General features: G+C 36.2%; 2 protein-coding genes across 24 annotated transcripts in view; both read left to right on the top strand.

The window, feature by feature from the left end:
* LOC120955000 (small conductance calcium-activated potassium channel protein) overlaps positions 1–14,017 on the top strand; it is a 134,064-nt gene that overhangs the window by 70,548 nt on the left and 49,499 nt on the right. The window lies entirely within an intron of this gene.
* Positions 1,795–12,288, top strand: LOC120955003 (odorant receptor 67d-like). Of its 2 annotated transcripts, none has more exons than XM_049610654.1 (5): positions 1,795–2,144; positions 2,227–2,750; positions 11,575–11,764; positions 11,830–11,985; positions 12,059–12,288. In XM_049610654.1, the coding sequence occupies exons 1-5, from the start codon at positions 1,908–1,910 to the stop codon at positions 12,110–12,112; spliced, it is 1,161 nt and encodes a 386-aa protein (XP_049466611.1). In that variant the 5' UTR covers positions 1,795–1,907; the 3' UTR covers positions 12,113–12,288. The 2 variants fall into 2 exon arrangements, with proteins under 2 accessions (XP_049466611.1, XP_049466612.1); XM_049610655.1 differs by lacking the exons at positions 11,575–11,764; positions 11,830–11,985 and adding exons at positions 2,815–3,004; positions 3,074–3,229.

The raw sequence follows: 14,017 nt of genomic DNA, 5'->3' as shown, positions 1-14,017 counted from the left end.
TCACCAAATTGTTAAAGACACACTTACCGGTACCGGGCAGATTTTTCGTTCTCCGTTTTGCTTCGTTCACCGTCGCACATCGCTGTTAACCGGGGGTTTGGCGAATGTTTTTCATTTCCGGGTAAAAATATATATTAGGAATCTCTAACAACACGTGTTGGTTTGTATTGGTAGAAATTAGTAGGAATGAATCCATTTGGTCATGCCATATTTTTTAATGTAAACAATTTTTAAAAAATAAATTCATAAAAACTGGTGACAATTTTTTGATCAATTTTTGCAAAAACTAGAGACTTCCAAAGGTTAAACCATACCCGGCCAAGTCGTGCGCTGCATAAATGAAATGTACCTGTGCCGGATGGTCTACTCTATGTTAGTTTATCATAACAACATTTGAGTTTATGTACAAAGTTTTGAGTACTTTGAGTGCGTTAAGATAGCAACACACAGACCGTTTAATTTAATAAATATCAAATATTAAATATCAATCAATAAGCCATTTAGCGTAACCATCCATTAAAAGAGCACTCTATACTGCTTTTTTTATTTCTTCTCATTAAATACGAATACAAACCACCACAATTGTCAATATTCTCACGTACTTGCATGATTCATAGTTATGTAAGCCAACAAAAAACTACGCACACGTACTTGTTGCCCTGAAGATTGAAATGGTAATACCTTAGTCTACGTTTACTACTCAATTCACAATTAAGTTTACACTATCAACACGTTTTATACTTTTACAACCTCCTGGTTGGTTCGCTTCATTTGTCCGTCTTGACATAATGGATCCGAATTATAAGCCGAACACTCTTACCTTTCTAGCATTTTTTGCATTTTTTTAATAATCAATTTATAACAAAAAATCAGCTTGAAAAATTCGCAAAACTGCAATCTACCATATCAATTCTATCTGGTGAATGGTCATATGTGAAAAGATAAAGTCGAATAAAATCATTGAATAAAATTATATTCATTTTTTGTAACGGAAGTACCCATATTGAACACGTTTGAAACTCTTATAATTCTGTAAAGGTCAAGTCTGTTCGACTTTTCTATCAAATGAAATTAAGAAATAAAAATGCTTAAAATTAAACGATATTAATAAATGAAAAACAGCCATTGACACTGAGGTTATTCGGTAAATACATTAGAAATTACCGAAAGAAAAACATAATTCTAAAGAAAGAAAAACATAGTTTTAAATAGTACAGAATAAAATCCTTCCAAACTTTGAGATCGTAGAAAACGGTATTTGAGGAATAATACACTCAGCCAGATATGTGCCTTATATGTCGAGCGGACGTGAACGTCACATAGCCAAACATTAAAAGTTTCTAAAAAAATCGTAAATACGAGCGAAAGCTGTTGCCCTGTCAACGAATGACTTAAATTCAAAAAGTAATCTACTGATTCAATAATTTGACGTGCATTTCAATCCGTACAAAATGTCGAGCTTTGGTCCGTACAAATGTCGAGGTATGACGAAATGCATTTTATTTAACATTTATTATTTTGTATAGAATAAATTTTAAATACATCCAAAAACAAAACAAAAACTCATTTTCTGCAGGTCTAGTTCACATTTGCTCATCAGTCACGATGCTATGGGTTAAGATAATATAACATAACAATAAGTAATAAAACTCAACAAAAATATTTAAAAATTTATTACGATTAAGCAGCTTTGCAAAAACAAAATTCAATCCACAAGAGACGTCACTATTTCAAATTCTCTATATCAACTGTCACTATTCTCACGTACTTGCATGATTTATCACTATCTAAACTAACAAAAAACTACCACCATGTCTTCGGGTAAGCAAATACCAAAACTACAAGAACTTGTTGCCCAGAAGAGTAAAATGGTAATACCTTAGTCTACGTTTACTACTCAATCCAACATGACGTTTACTTTGTCGCACGATTTATACGTTTACAACCTTCACTTAATCCGGTGGTTCGCTTCATTTGTCGGCCTTGATATAATGGCTCCGAACTATAAACCGAACATTCTTACCTTTCTGGCATTTTTTGGACTATCAATCTCGCTAATCGGTGAGGTATATACCGTTTGGTACTATTGGCCTAACTTAGTTAAGTTGATGGAATCTGCAGCCGTCTATGGTGTCTTCATACAGGTAATAAACACTCACGAATATATCTTCACAGTTCAAATTTAATCCAATCCAAATTATATGTACTCCTGATGATACATCACAGGGTCTTGCAAAGTTCTACACAGCTCTTCGTTATCGCAAGTTCTTTGAAGCCATGTACAACCGTTTAGATCTATTCCATTACGAATATCGGAACCATGAAAAGAATAATGCAACTCTTCTCTTACTAATGAATCGTATCTGCTTGCTGAGGAAATTTATCACATTACAAATTATTGGTTGCATCCTAGTCCTGTCTCTTAATCCAGTCATTCAATACATCATCAAGCGCGAACGTGTTCTAGTTTACGCTATTCTTCTGCCCTTCTCTGATCCGGAGATAACATCACACTACCTACTGAATCTGATTGTTCAGTACTATCTTATGATTGCTGGAATTGGAGGATTTGCAGCTGCTGAGAGTGTGTTGATACTTTTTGTGACCAGCGTTGCTGGATATGCCGATGTGCTAAAAAATAAGATCGATGAAATGAACATTATATTGTTGGATGCACAGAACTCCCGTGATCGTACGCCAGTTAAGTTAAAGCTACGTGAGATTGTTTTGCTACATCAGCGTGTTTTGGAGTAACTATACATATAACAGGGTTTGTTGATTCTACTATTCATAATTCTGCTTGTTGGGTTTCAGGTACGAAGATGATCTTGAAAAGCGTTACTATCTCAACAACTGGGTTCAGGTGGCCTCAAGTATTTTCAATCTCACTGGTGCATTGTTTGGTTGCTACGTCAGCAATAGTTTTACCATGTACGCACTGGCGATCGCTGTTGTAGTTCAACTGTTTGAGCTATGCCTGCTAGGAACTATCCTCAGCATTAAGGTTGTGATTGTTAAGGAAAGATCGTAAGATCCGTATTGGAATAACACATTTGTTACGATTATTTTCCAGAACGAGGAGATCGAGCATGCATTCTATGATTCTTTGTGGTATCTGATGGATCATTCTGAGAAAAAGGACTTTTTAATCATGTTTCACAAATGCCAACATGCCATGGAAATGACCGTTGCCAGCATGGCGCCGCTCAATATCGTTCTTTTTATTGCTGTAAGCATGACATACATCCTTGAAATTGTATTTTTCTAATGTGTATAGTTTTACTTTTCCTACAGATAATGCAAAAGATCTATGCTTATGCCATGATGTTGATGAACTTCTTCGAGTGATGTTTTGAATAATCAGTAAAATAACCATGTTTCACAGTTTTCTTATCACACCAACTCAAAACAACTTATAAAGAAAGGTTTAGCATGTTATCAGTCATTGTTGTATTGCGGCACCATGAAAAAATAGCCACAGTGAGATCGCATTATTTTTATCGCAAACACATTCTTATATTTAGTTTTGAGACACTCATACAATTTTACTAGTTATATGCTTTGAAATAAAGATAACAAAATTGCATTATCTGCGTGTTGCATATATTCAAATTTCTTAACTTATTAAATAGCATACACTATTTTAAAATCAGTGTTGCAAACAGCGTTCTATTACAATTGCAACGCCATACAAATGCTCCACCTGTAACTATTGCAAGGATTTGTGTGATTTCATAGCAAGGGATACATGGGTCACGATGATATTAATTTTCAAAAAGGTAAAACATTCCGAAAATTGAGTTTTTTTTTTCAATTTTTTTTTTTTTTTGGCAGAAGTGAACCGGTAAACCAATTTAAAAATTTGACATGCATTTCGATCCCTGCTAAATGTCACAATTTATTCATGGTGGAAAATAATAATTAATAGTCGGAGAATAAATTTCCATTTATTTTCGTAAACAAAAAGCCATATTTAGCATGAAATATAGCTAATAAACAACATATCACGTTCACCTTCACTCGAATCATTAATTTATATCGGTAAATTACATCGGTGGTACAGTCGTCAACTCGTACGACTTAACAACATGCACATCATTCAATCCCCGAAGGGACCGTGCCTCCATTGACGTAGGATTGACTATCCTGCTACGTTTATGCAACAACATTTTTTTATGACAACAGTCAATGAAAGCCAAGCCCACTAGTGGTACAGATAAGGCAAGCCTTGACTGATAACGGTTATTGTGCCAAAGAAGAAAAAGATAAATTTACATTTATTTATTCATTTTCATATTTCATATCGTTTAACAAACCAGTTCCAAATAGGAAAACTAATAGATAAATTCTTACCATACGCACTTACGCAATTCTTATGATACGCAACTTTGCAGCACCACAGTGATATGCGTATCAATTAGATAAATGCATTAACTCCGGAAGAAACGTCGCATAAAACAATAATCACAATAATCAATAATGTCAATTGTCACTATTCTCACGTACTTGCATGATTTATCACTATCTAAGCTAACAAAAAACTACCAGCCAGCATGTCTTCTTGTAAGCAAGTACCAAAACTACAAGAACGTACTTGTTGCCCTGAAGAGTGGAATGGTAATACCTTAGTTTACATGGCCAAATAAAGGGCCAATTATGTGACTCGAGTGTTTGAAAAAAAATATAAAAAATGCTCATTTTCTATCATGATCCGTGTTAGAAAACTCGATTTGACTCTGGTTTGACATGTCTAACTAAACGAAGGTCATTTGCATTACCTGCATTTGTCCAACAGCTTTCCGTCAGTTTGATGCTGCGGAAATCGTTTTATTTTACGGTTTAACTACTAAATACATATTTTTAAGCTACGCGTATTGCATGTAATTAGATTCAGAAGGGATTTTTTGTAATTATTTACTTAAAATGAGTGGGAATAACAAAATGCACAGAAATTAGAAACACATAACAAAAGTGCTACTTTGAATGACATTGCCAAAAACATTTGAAATGGGGACTATTTTTATTTTTATATACATAACTGCTGTCTGAATTGAATTCTTAACAACATACCTATTAACTAAACTTATTAAATATTTGATCGGACGATGGATCGGAAGGATGGTAAGGAGAGGTGATGGTCAAACAAGTGTGCGCAGGAATTAAACAATCTCACAGCACGTAATAAAGGGTCATTTAAACCAACTGAAGTGCGTCGATTTGGAACAAATAAAGGGGCACGAGGGCGTAAGGAACGAATTGGAACATAGAAATTTAGGGATGAAAGAATGATATGTGAATCCACAGCATTAGATATGAGCGAGGCAACAAACATTATTTGAGAAATGTGACGGCGTTTCTCCAATGAGTCTAGACCCAACAGCTGGCATCTTTGCTCATAGTCCGGTAGGGTATCTGACGTGAAGCCGGGCATTTTGCTGACAATATACCGAGTAAATGATCTCTGCACTCTTTCTATGCAGTCAATCGATGTAAATGAGCTGGGACACCAAACAACAACACAGTATTCCAAAACAATACAGTAAATCCAAAATTAACAACATACCTATTAACTAAACTTATTAAATATTTGATCGGACGATGGATCGGAAGGATGGTAAGGAGAGGTGATGGTCAAACAAGTGTGCGCAGGAATTAAACAATCTCACAGCACGTAATAAAGGGTCATTTAAACCAACTGAAGTGCGTCGATTTGGAACAAATAAAGGGGCACGAGGGCGTAAGGAACGAATTGGAACATAGAAATTTAGGGATGAAAGAATGATATGTGAATCCATAGCATTAGATATGAGCGAGGCAACAAACATTATTTGAGAAATGTGACGGCGTTTCTCCAATGAGTCTAGACCCAACAGCTGGCATCTTTGCTCATAGTCCGGTAGGGTATCTGACGTGAAGCCGGGCATTTTGCTGACAATATACCGAGTAAATGATCTCTGCACTCTTTCTATGCAGTCAATCGATGTAAATGAGCTGGGACACCAAACAACAACACAGTATTCCAAAATCGATCTTACTAACGAACAATATAACGCTTTTAAACACAGAGGATCGGTTATGCGGATTGAAAAACGTTTTATCATACCGATTGTTTTACGAGCCTTATTAACGGTAACGTCATTGTGATGGAGGAATGATAACCTGCTATCGAAAGTTACACCAAGATCTTTTACCGAGAGTACACGATTTATTGCTATACCCTCGAAGTTATAAGCAGTCGTAACGGGACAACGTGAACGACTGAAGGACATGACATGATATTTTTCGGGGCATAGAACTAGCTGGTTCGATGAGCACCATGATGAAAATCGGTTGAGGGTGTTTTGGAGCGATACGCAGTCACCAACAGACGATATAGATTTAAAAATCTTTAGGTCATCTGCATAACAAAGAAAACAATCGAGTGGAATGACTGAGTTAATATCATTAATAAACAAAACGAACAATAAAAAACTCAACACGCTACCTTGAGGCACTCCCGATTTGGATGAAAAGGATTTGCAAAAACAGGAGTTTAGTTTAACACGAAAAGAGCGATTGCTGAGAAACGAATCAAGCCAACGAATGTGTGAGTCAATGAAACCCATTTTGGATAGCTTCGCAAGAAGAATAGGGTGAGGAATACGGTCAAAGGCTGCTTTAAAGTCAGTATAAATGATATCAACCTGAGAACCGCTGTCTAAACTAGAGGTGATAACGGAAGTCAAGGAAATAAGGTTTGTCAAGGTAGAACGTTTAGGAAAGAAACCGTGTTGCTGAGGTATAATGCAGTCTCTTGCAATAAAGAGGATATGTGAGTGGACTATAGATTCAAATATTTTGGAGCTTGCACAGAGGATGCTGATTCCACGATAATTGGTAGCGTTTGCACGATTACCTTTCTTAGGGATAGGAGTAATATGAGCTAATTTCCATGTGTCCGGGAATGAACATGATTTAATGGATATACGGTACAGTTTTAATAGGAGAGAACCGAGCACAGTATTGCATTTCCTATATACTGCTGCTGGAATGCCATCTGGACCGGGTTTATATGACTGTTTCAGATTTTTTATTGCTTGTAAAACTGTGCTAAGGTGTAAGTTTAGATTACTGTCATTGATTACATCGGTGGGAGTGTTATGAGTGCTATTAGAGATTGATGCTTTGGTTTTGATTGATTCAGCATACACACTTGAAAAATGTTCAGCTAGAGGGTTGCAGCAGCCGTCAGTACCGGATGCAGAGAGATTGCCAAGAGTCAGATGAGAAGGGATATCATTAGATTTACGACGTTTATCAGCATATCCCCAAAAGGCTTTAGGATGAATTTTAAACTGTGCTTGCACTCGGTGGACGTAAGATCTAAAGCAAGCCCTGTTATATATGCGATATGCATTAGAGGCGTATTTGAATATGCGCTTATGATGAGGATCTCGCATGTCTTAATAATTACGTAGTGTGCGATTGCGATCTCTTTTGAGGGAGCGGAGTGTAGAGTCAGACCAGTCAGGGGAGTTGTTAGGTTTATAGGTAGGACAGCAGGAGGGGAAAGCCGAGATAATATTAGCATTAAAAGCAGTAACCGCATCATTAATTGAAATATCTGTATCTAAACACGACCAGTTAATATTCGAAAGCATAGCTGAAAGTTTAGAGTAATCCATTTTTTTTAAGTTATATCTACGAATATTTGACGATACTGAGCGCGGAGCCTTTTGAATATTTGCAGAGAGAGAGAATTCTAAAGCTGGATGATAATCATCTGGTCTAAGTAAAGGTGCTACAGCCGATAGCACCTGAGAGTTTATATCAACTGCGCTCTCATTACCAAAAATTAGATCTAATTGACGTCCCAGACTGTTTTTGATCCCTGAGATTTGACGGAGACTACACTCTGTTATTATGTCGCAAAGTACATTATGTTGAGCGTTGCTTGATGAGTGTGCATTACTTAAAACATAATAGTTTTCAATGGGCGTCCAAACAATAGAAGGCATATTGAAATCACCTAACAATAACATTGAATCATTTCTTTTTAGGCGGTGTTGAACCGCATCAATACTATCGCTAAGGCTATTTAACAATGCGTTATTTGCTATCATACCTGGCGGGATATAAATGCCGCCTATAAATAGAGATACTCTCTGCATCCTAATCTTTACCCAAACCATCTCGATGTTGGCTGGAGATGAAATCAATTCGGTGATCAGATCCGCTTTCAAATACTTATCTAATACATGTAAATACCACATCTCAAATTCAGCCAGTCCTTATTGAGGCTCATAAACTACCTAACGAATTCACGACTAAGCTTTACAAGCAGACGGCTACCGGCGACTTTGTAGCGGCCTAAGAGAACATCGATGGTGAAGTGTGTGGTGGGAGGAAAAAAATATCGGACTAGGATTACATTCCTTAACTATGTATGTAACAACAGCAAATATTTAGATTCTGCTAAAAAATCGTTGTTGAGGTTTTTGTGTCGCTTTTGTTTGATCGGATCAGGTTTGAACCGTTGTTCACAAAATTGATAAGGTTGTCATGGCAATTTCAAAATAATTTTTGTAAAACTTTTTACATACTTTGGTTTGCATTTTTATAACAATCATTAGAGGCGAATTTTTTTTTTTGTGAATTTTTTTGATATTCGAAAAAAATATATTTTGATAATTACTCTTATAAAACTTTTAAAACCTTAAAATAAGTTACAAAACCACTTTTAAAAAATCGTTCAAAAATTTATTTCCTTAAAACCTTAAAACCTAGAATATGTTTTTTATATTTTTGAACGATTTTTAAATGCGTTAGTTAGCACAAAAAACCTGTTTTTCGAAATGTCTTTATAGTTATGGTACGACCATAAATTTGTTTTTTCGTCGTAATTCGTGTAATGTGTTTAAAATATTTGAAAAAAATATACAAAGTTGTGAAATAGTATTCTGCACGACTCATATATTCACTGTTTTTATCTATCTCTTATGGATTTTCCGCAAATCGCGAAAAACAAACGGTCCATATAGTTGTGGTAGGCGCTGTAGTTAAGTTGATTGAATCTACAGCCTTCTACGGGAAGGTTTGAGATAGAGAGAGAGAGAGAGAGAGAGAGAGAGAGAGAGAGAGAGAGAGAGAGAGAGAGAGAGAGTCAGGGAGTAGGCATCTCTGGTAGGTTCGGCGCGCACTTTGCTTACCAGAACCGTGTACGGTAAGTCGATGCGCGGAATGATGAGGAAGAGTGCAGAACGAGGCGGGGTATCGAGGCGAGAACGTACCGTAGTTGGTTTAATTGCGAATGAATTGTATCATTCGTTCACTGCGTTAGGAAGAGATGGTCAAGTTACACTTATGCAACGGACGGGTGGAACTACGGAACTTTACTTGCGCGATGGATCGGATTCCAGGCGGCGTTAAAACGCTGCGGGAGTATTAACCGATTAAGGTGCAAACTTGCACTTCTTCCGTAGAAGGGGTAATGCTGATCGGTCAACCGACTGAACAGCTGATAACCAAACGTGGTTACCAATTGGGCAGAGCCTTCGGCGGCATCTGCTAATGGGGAGAGACACTAAACACGAGTGATCTACGTGTATGAAACTAATTAACTGTCTCACTGTTTCGAATAAGCTTTATTTATAACGCATTCTTAAACAGTGATGACACAATGTCTTTTTACACTTATTTTATGTTTACGACTAATATTGACCTACTTTCATTATGTGGTTGCTAACCTTCCTGGATTGAGGTTCGTTCATCAAAATATAAAGTCAATGTCCGGGTGTTTGTTTGTCACTTGGTGTTATTGTTGCGCAATCGTTTTACAGCCGTTCTGAGTTGCGAGGCGCGTTTCATATTACCACCGCGTTATGTTTTTATAAGTTGTCGGTTCGCGCTTCCTGTCCTACGATTTGTGTATGCTAAGCATTTATTGCATGGTAAGTTTTCTGTCTCACCTGATTCGATTGTTGGTTAATTTGGATGTGTTTTTAGTTGGATGGTTTCGGTAAGCAACAATTATGTTAATGTGGCTTTTTGAGCTGGTTCAACTCTTAATTGTAATTCTGTTAAAGTGTTTTTAAGTTGTGTTTGAACTACTGTTAGCAGTAAATCTGCTAAACATCCTAAAGAATTATGTGGACGTGCGTCACAAAAGACAAAAAAGAAAAAATAGAACGAGAAAGAGTGTGTGTGTTAGCGAGAGAGAGAGAGAGAGAGAGAGATAGAGAGAAAGAGAAACGAATAAATTAAAAAAAAGTACAATACATATTAAACATATAAAACCAAAGAACACCAAGGATAAAACAAATACCACTCGTATACTTTTTGTAGCACTTTCAAAGATTTCGAACAGCAAATTGCGTTCAAACCTCGAATGCTCGAAAGTTCGATGTTTTTCTTCATCATAAAAATCACCAAGTTCTAGTGTTAGTAGCCCATAAAATTGCTAATGATATTACACAAAACTTGCAAAAAAGGGTATGACACTAGAGCATTCAAGTAAACTCGTTTTCCTTCGTTAAACACTCCTCAAGTATCTCATTAAATAAAAATACATACAACCACAATTGTTCCCATTCTCATACTCGTAAATAATTCATTCGTGTCAATGATAATAAAAAATATCCACACGTACTTGTTGCCCAGAAGAGTAAAATGGTAATGGTAACCTTAGTCTACGTTTACTACTCAATCCAACATGACGTTTACTTTGTCGCACGATTTATACGTTTACAACCTTCACTTAATCCGGTGGTTCGCTTCATTTGTCGGCCTTGATATAATGGCTCCGAACTATAAACCGAACATTCTTACCTTTCTGGCATTTTTTGGACTATCAATCTCGCTAATCGGTGAGGTATACACCGTTTGGTACTTCTGGCCTATTTTAGACAAGCTAATGGAATCTGCAGCCATCTTTGGTGTCTTCATACAGGTAAATATCAGGATATTTTTGCAGCTTCAAATATCTGTATTTCTGATAATACTTAACAGGGTCTTGCAAAGTTCTACACAGCTCTTCGTTAACGCAAGTTCTTTGAAGTCATGTACAACCGTTTAGATCTATTCCATTACGAATATCGGAACCATGAAAAGAATAATGCAACTCTTCTCTTGCTAATGAATCGTATCTGCTTGCTGAGGAAACTTATTACATCACAATTTTCTATCTCAATTCTAACATTAATGGTTACTCCCGTGGCTCAATACATCCTGAAGGGTGAGCGGTTTCTGGTGTACACCATTATTTTGCCTTTCACCGATCCGGAGATAACATCACACTACCTACTGAATCTAGTTGTTCAGTACTATCTCCTAATTGTAGGATTGGCTGGGTTTTCAGCTGCTGAGAATGTGTTGATACTTTTTGTGACCAGCGTTGCTGGATATGCCGATGTGCTAAAAAATAAGATCGATGAAATGAACATTATATTGCTGGATGCACAGAATTCCCGTGATCGTACGTCAGTCAAGTTAAAGCTACGTGAGATTGTTTTGCTACATCAGCGTGTTTTGGAGTAACTATACAAATAACAGAGTTTGTTGATTCTACTATTCATAATTCTGCTTGTTGGGTTTCAGGTACGAAGATGATCTTGACAAGCGTTACTATCTCAACAACTGGGTTCAGGTGGCCTCAAGTATTTTCAATCTCACTGGTGCATTGTTTGGTTGCTACGTCAGCAATAGTTTTACCATGAACGCATTAGCGATCACTATTGTAATTCAACTGTTTGAGCTATGTCTGCTAGGAACTATCCTCAGTATAAAGGTTTCTATTGATATCGAGTTGCAACAGCCATATCAGATTTAACATCTATTACCATTATTTTCCAGAATGAAGAGATCGAGCATGCATTCTATGATTCTTTGTGGTATCTGATGGATCATTCTGAGAAAAAGGACTTTTTAATCATGTTTCACAAATGCCAACATGCAAAGGAAATGACTGTTGCCAGTATGGCGGCGCTGAATATCGTTCTTTTTATTGCTGTAAGCATAACATAGTCATACTTCCTTAAAATTGGGGACCTTACTATAGCCTGCATTCGTAACTTTATTTCAGATAATGCAAAAGATCTACGCCTTAGCCATGATGATGATGAGGTTTTCAGAGTGAATTAAGCATACCATAACATAAATAATAGTTTTCAAATTGATTTAAGACATTCTAAAGAGCCAAAGACAACTTTATATGTTGAAATAGGTTTTCCTACAACGTATAATTAAAGACACGAGCAAAAAAATTTGTTCAATAAAATACTTTATTCTGTACTCATGAAGTGCTAAACTCCAGATTGGTGTTGCTCTAATGTTATTAAGATTTGTTGTTTGTATGCAGATTTTGAGAGATCATGTACTAAATAGTGCTAGTAGTAAAAGATTATTGTATAACAATACCATTTTAAATAAACTTTGGAATAAAGCCAACCATTAGCCATCCAATTGTTATTTTTTTTTTTTTCTAAATTGCTCTACCCATATTCAATCATGAAAAATGCGTATACAATACAAACAAATCTAAATTCGGTCCGATTACATTGCAGCAACATGCTGGGAATTCAATTAGATTTTATATTCGCTATCCCAATTATAATCCTCAAAAAAAATATACCGCATAAACAATTCTTCTCCAAAGGCTTGTTAGTGGATAATGGGCGTTGAGAGCAACGTTTAATTACCCAACACTCCCGAAACCTCTCGAGCACTATCGAGAAATTAGCGCTAGATTAAACAGACTACCGGTTAACCGAACACGGTTCATCCTAGCGTCTACCCTCGACCAACGACTCTCGTTGGGACGAATCTTGCTAAATCGAGCATTGGTAAAGAAAATAAAATGCTAATTTCTTTGTGCCACTTTTACCTAATCTATCCACCCTCACTAACCCTGTGCACAGATAGTGAGTTGCCTCACATGGTGCGAATATCAACCGTTGATACAACCGCTCCGAACATGGACGCGACTAAACGTTGCCCATTAGTTCAAATTAAACTTTTGTATAGGAGCAAGAAAGAGAGATAGTGGTAGTGTAGGCCCGTGTGTGTGTGTTTGTGTGTGTGTGTGTGTGTGTGTGTGTAAGTGGTGAACTCAGTCGTGGCGGAAATTCAGGGAAGTTTCCAGATTACTTGCTCAAAACACTGTTTTACCCACCACGTTTTTTCTTTCTTGGCAATCCACGGTTTGCGATTGTTGAGAGAATGTGCTGTAAGCTTTATCATAGTCTAATTTATATAGGGAGTTTTATTCGTTACAGATAACCATCAAATGGATCGTTTCACAGCAATGCGGTCTTGCATACTTTTGTACGGCAATCCCGGTTCAGTAAAACAAACGAATGTGCTCATCACCACGTTGCAATATCAATCCACTTACAAAAACGAAAATCTGTATCAGCGGTATTGAGATATAGGTTTATTACTACACCGTCTCGTTTTATGACAGAAGATATTCATAATCTTAATTGAAAACATGATTCATTTTTACATAAAGTTAAAAAAAAAAGTTATATTATTTTAAATGTAAAAATTTAATTCATAATTATTCAAACTTTCCAATATACCAAAAGTATACGAAAACTTCATGGTATTTGCAATTAACATTTATTTGTATTTTATATTACCTTTTGTATCACTTTAACCATGAAGCTTTATTCCTAGAATCCAGTAAAATATTGTCGCTATTGTGCTGCTCGAATATATCAACAACCACATCAAACTTATAGAAAAATTTAAAAATCTATATTTATCAACTCAGCGAAATATACTGTTGGCTGATACATAAAAAACTTTTTTTATTTAAAAGCTTCCTTTATATTTTGCTTCCATACCGCAAGACCTTTTTCTTCATAATGGGTAAAGGTTGTTCTTATTACACCTATAAACTGTTATTGTTTATATGACACACAAAGACACTCTATTGAATGAAAAATGTATGTAGCTTACGAGAATTAAGAGTTGTAGCGATCAACAACAGTTACTGCGCATTCTCATCGAATTATCTTATTGATGTTATTTCAACCGT

The sequence above is a fragment of the Anopheles coluzzii genome, chromosome 3 (genome assembly GCF_943734685.1).
Source record: "Anopheles coluzzii chromosome 3, AcolN3, whole genome shotgun sequence".
NCBI classification, from domain to species: Eukaryota; Metazoa; Arthropoda; class Insecta; order Diptera; family Culicidae; genus Anopheles; species Anopheles coluzzii.
Note: the sequence above shows the minus strand (reverse complement) of the source record. Positions and strands in the feature narration are given on the sequence as shown.

Coding starts and splice junctions, on each gene's coding strand:
- LOC120955003 (XM_049610654.1), top strand. CDS start 1,908: ATGACGTTTACTTTGTCGCACGATTTATACGTTTACAACCTTCACTTA. Junction 2,751..11,574: donor CTACATCAGCGTGTTTTGGA/GTAACTATACAT, acceptor GTTGGGTTTCAG/GTACGAAGATGATCTTGACA. Junction 11,765..11,829: donor GAACTATCCTCAGTATAAAG/GTTTCTATTGAT, acceptor ATTATTTTCCAG/AATGAAGAGATCGAGCATGC.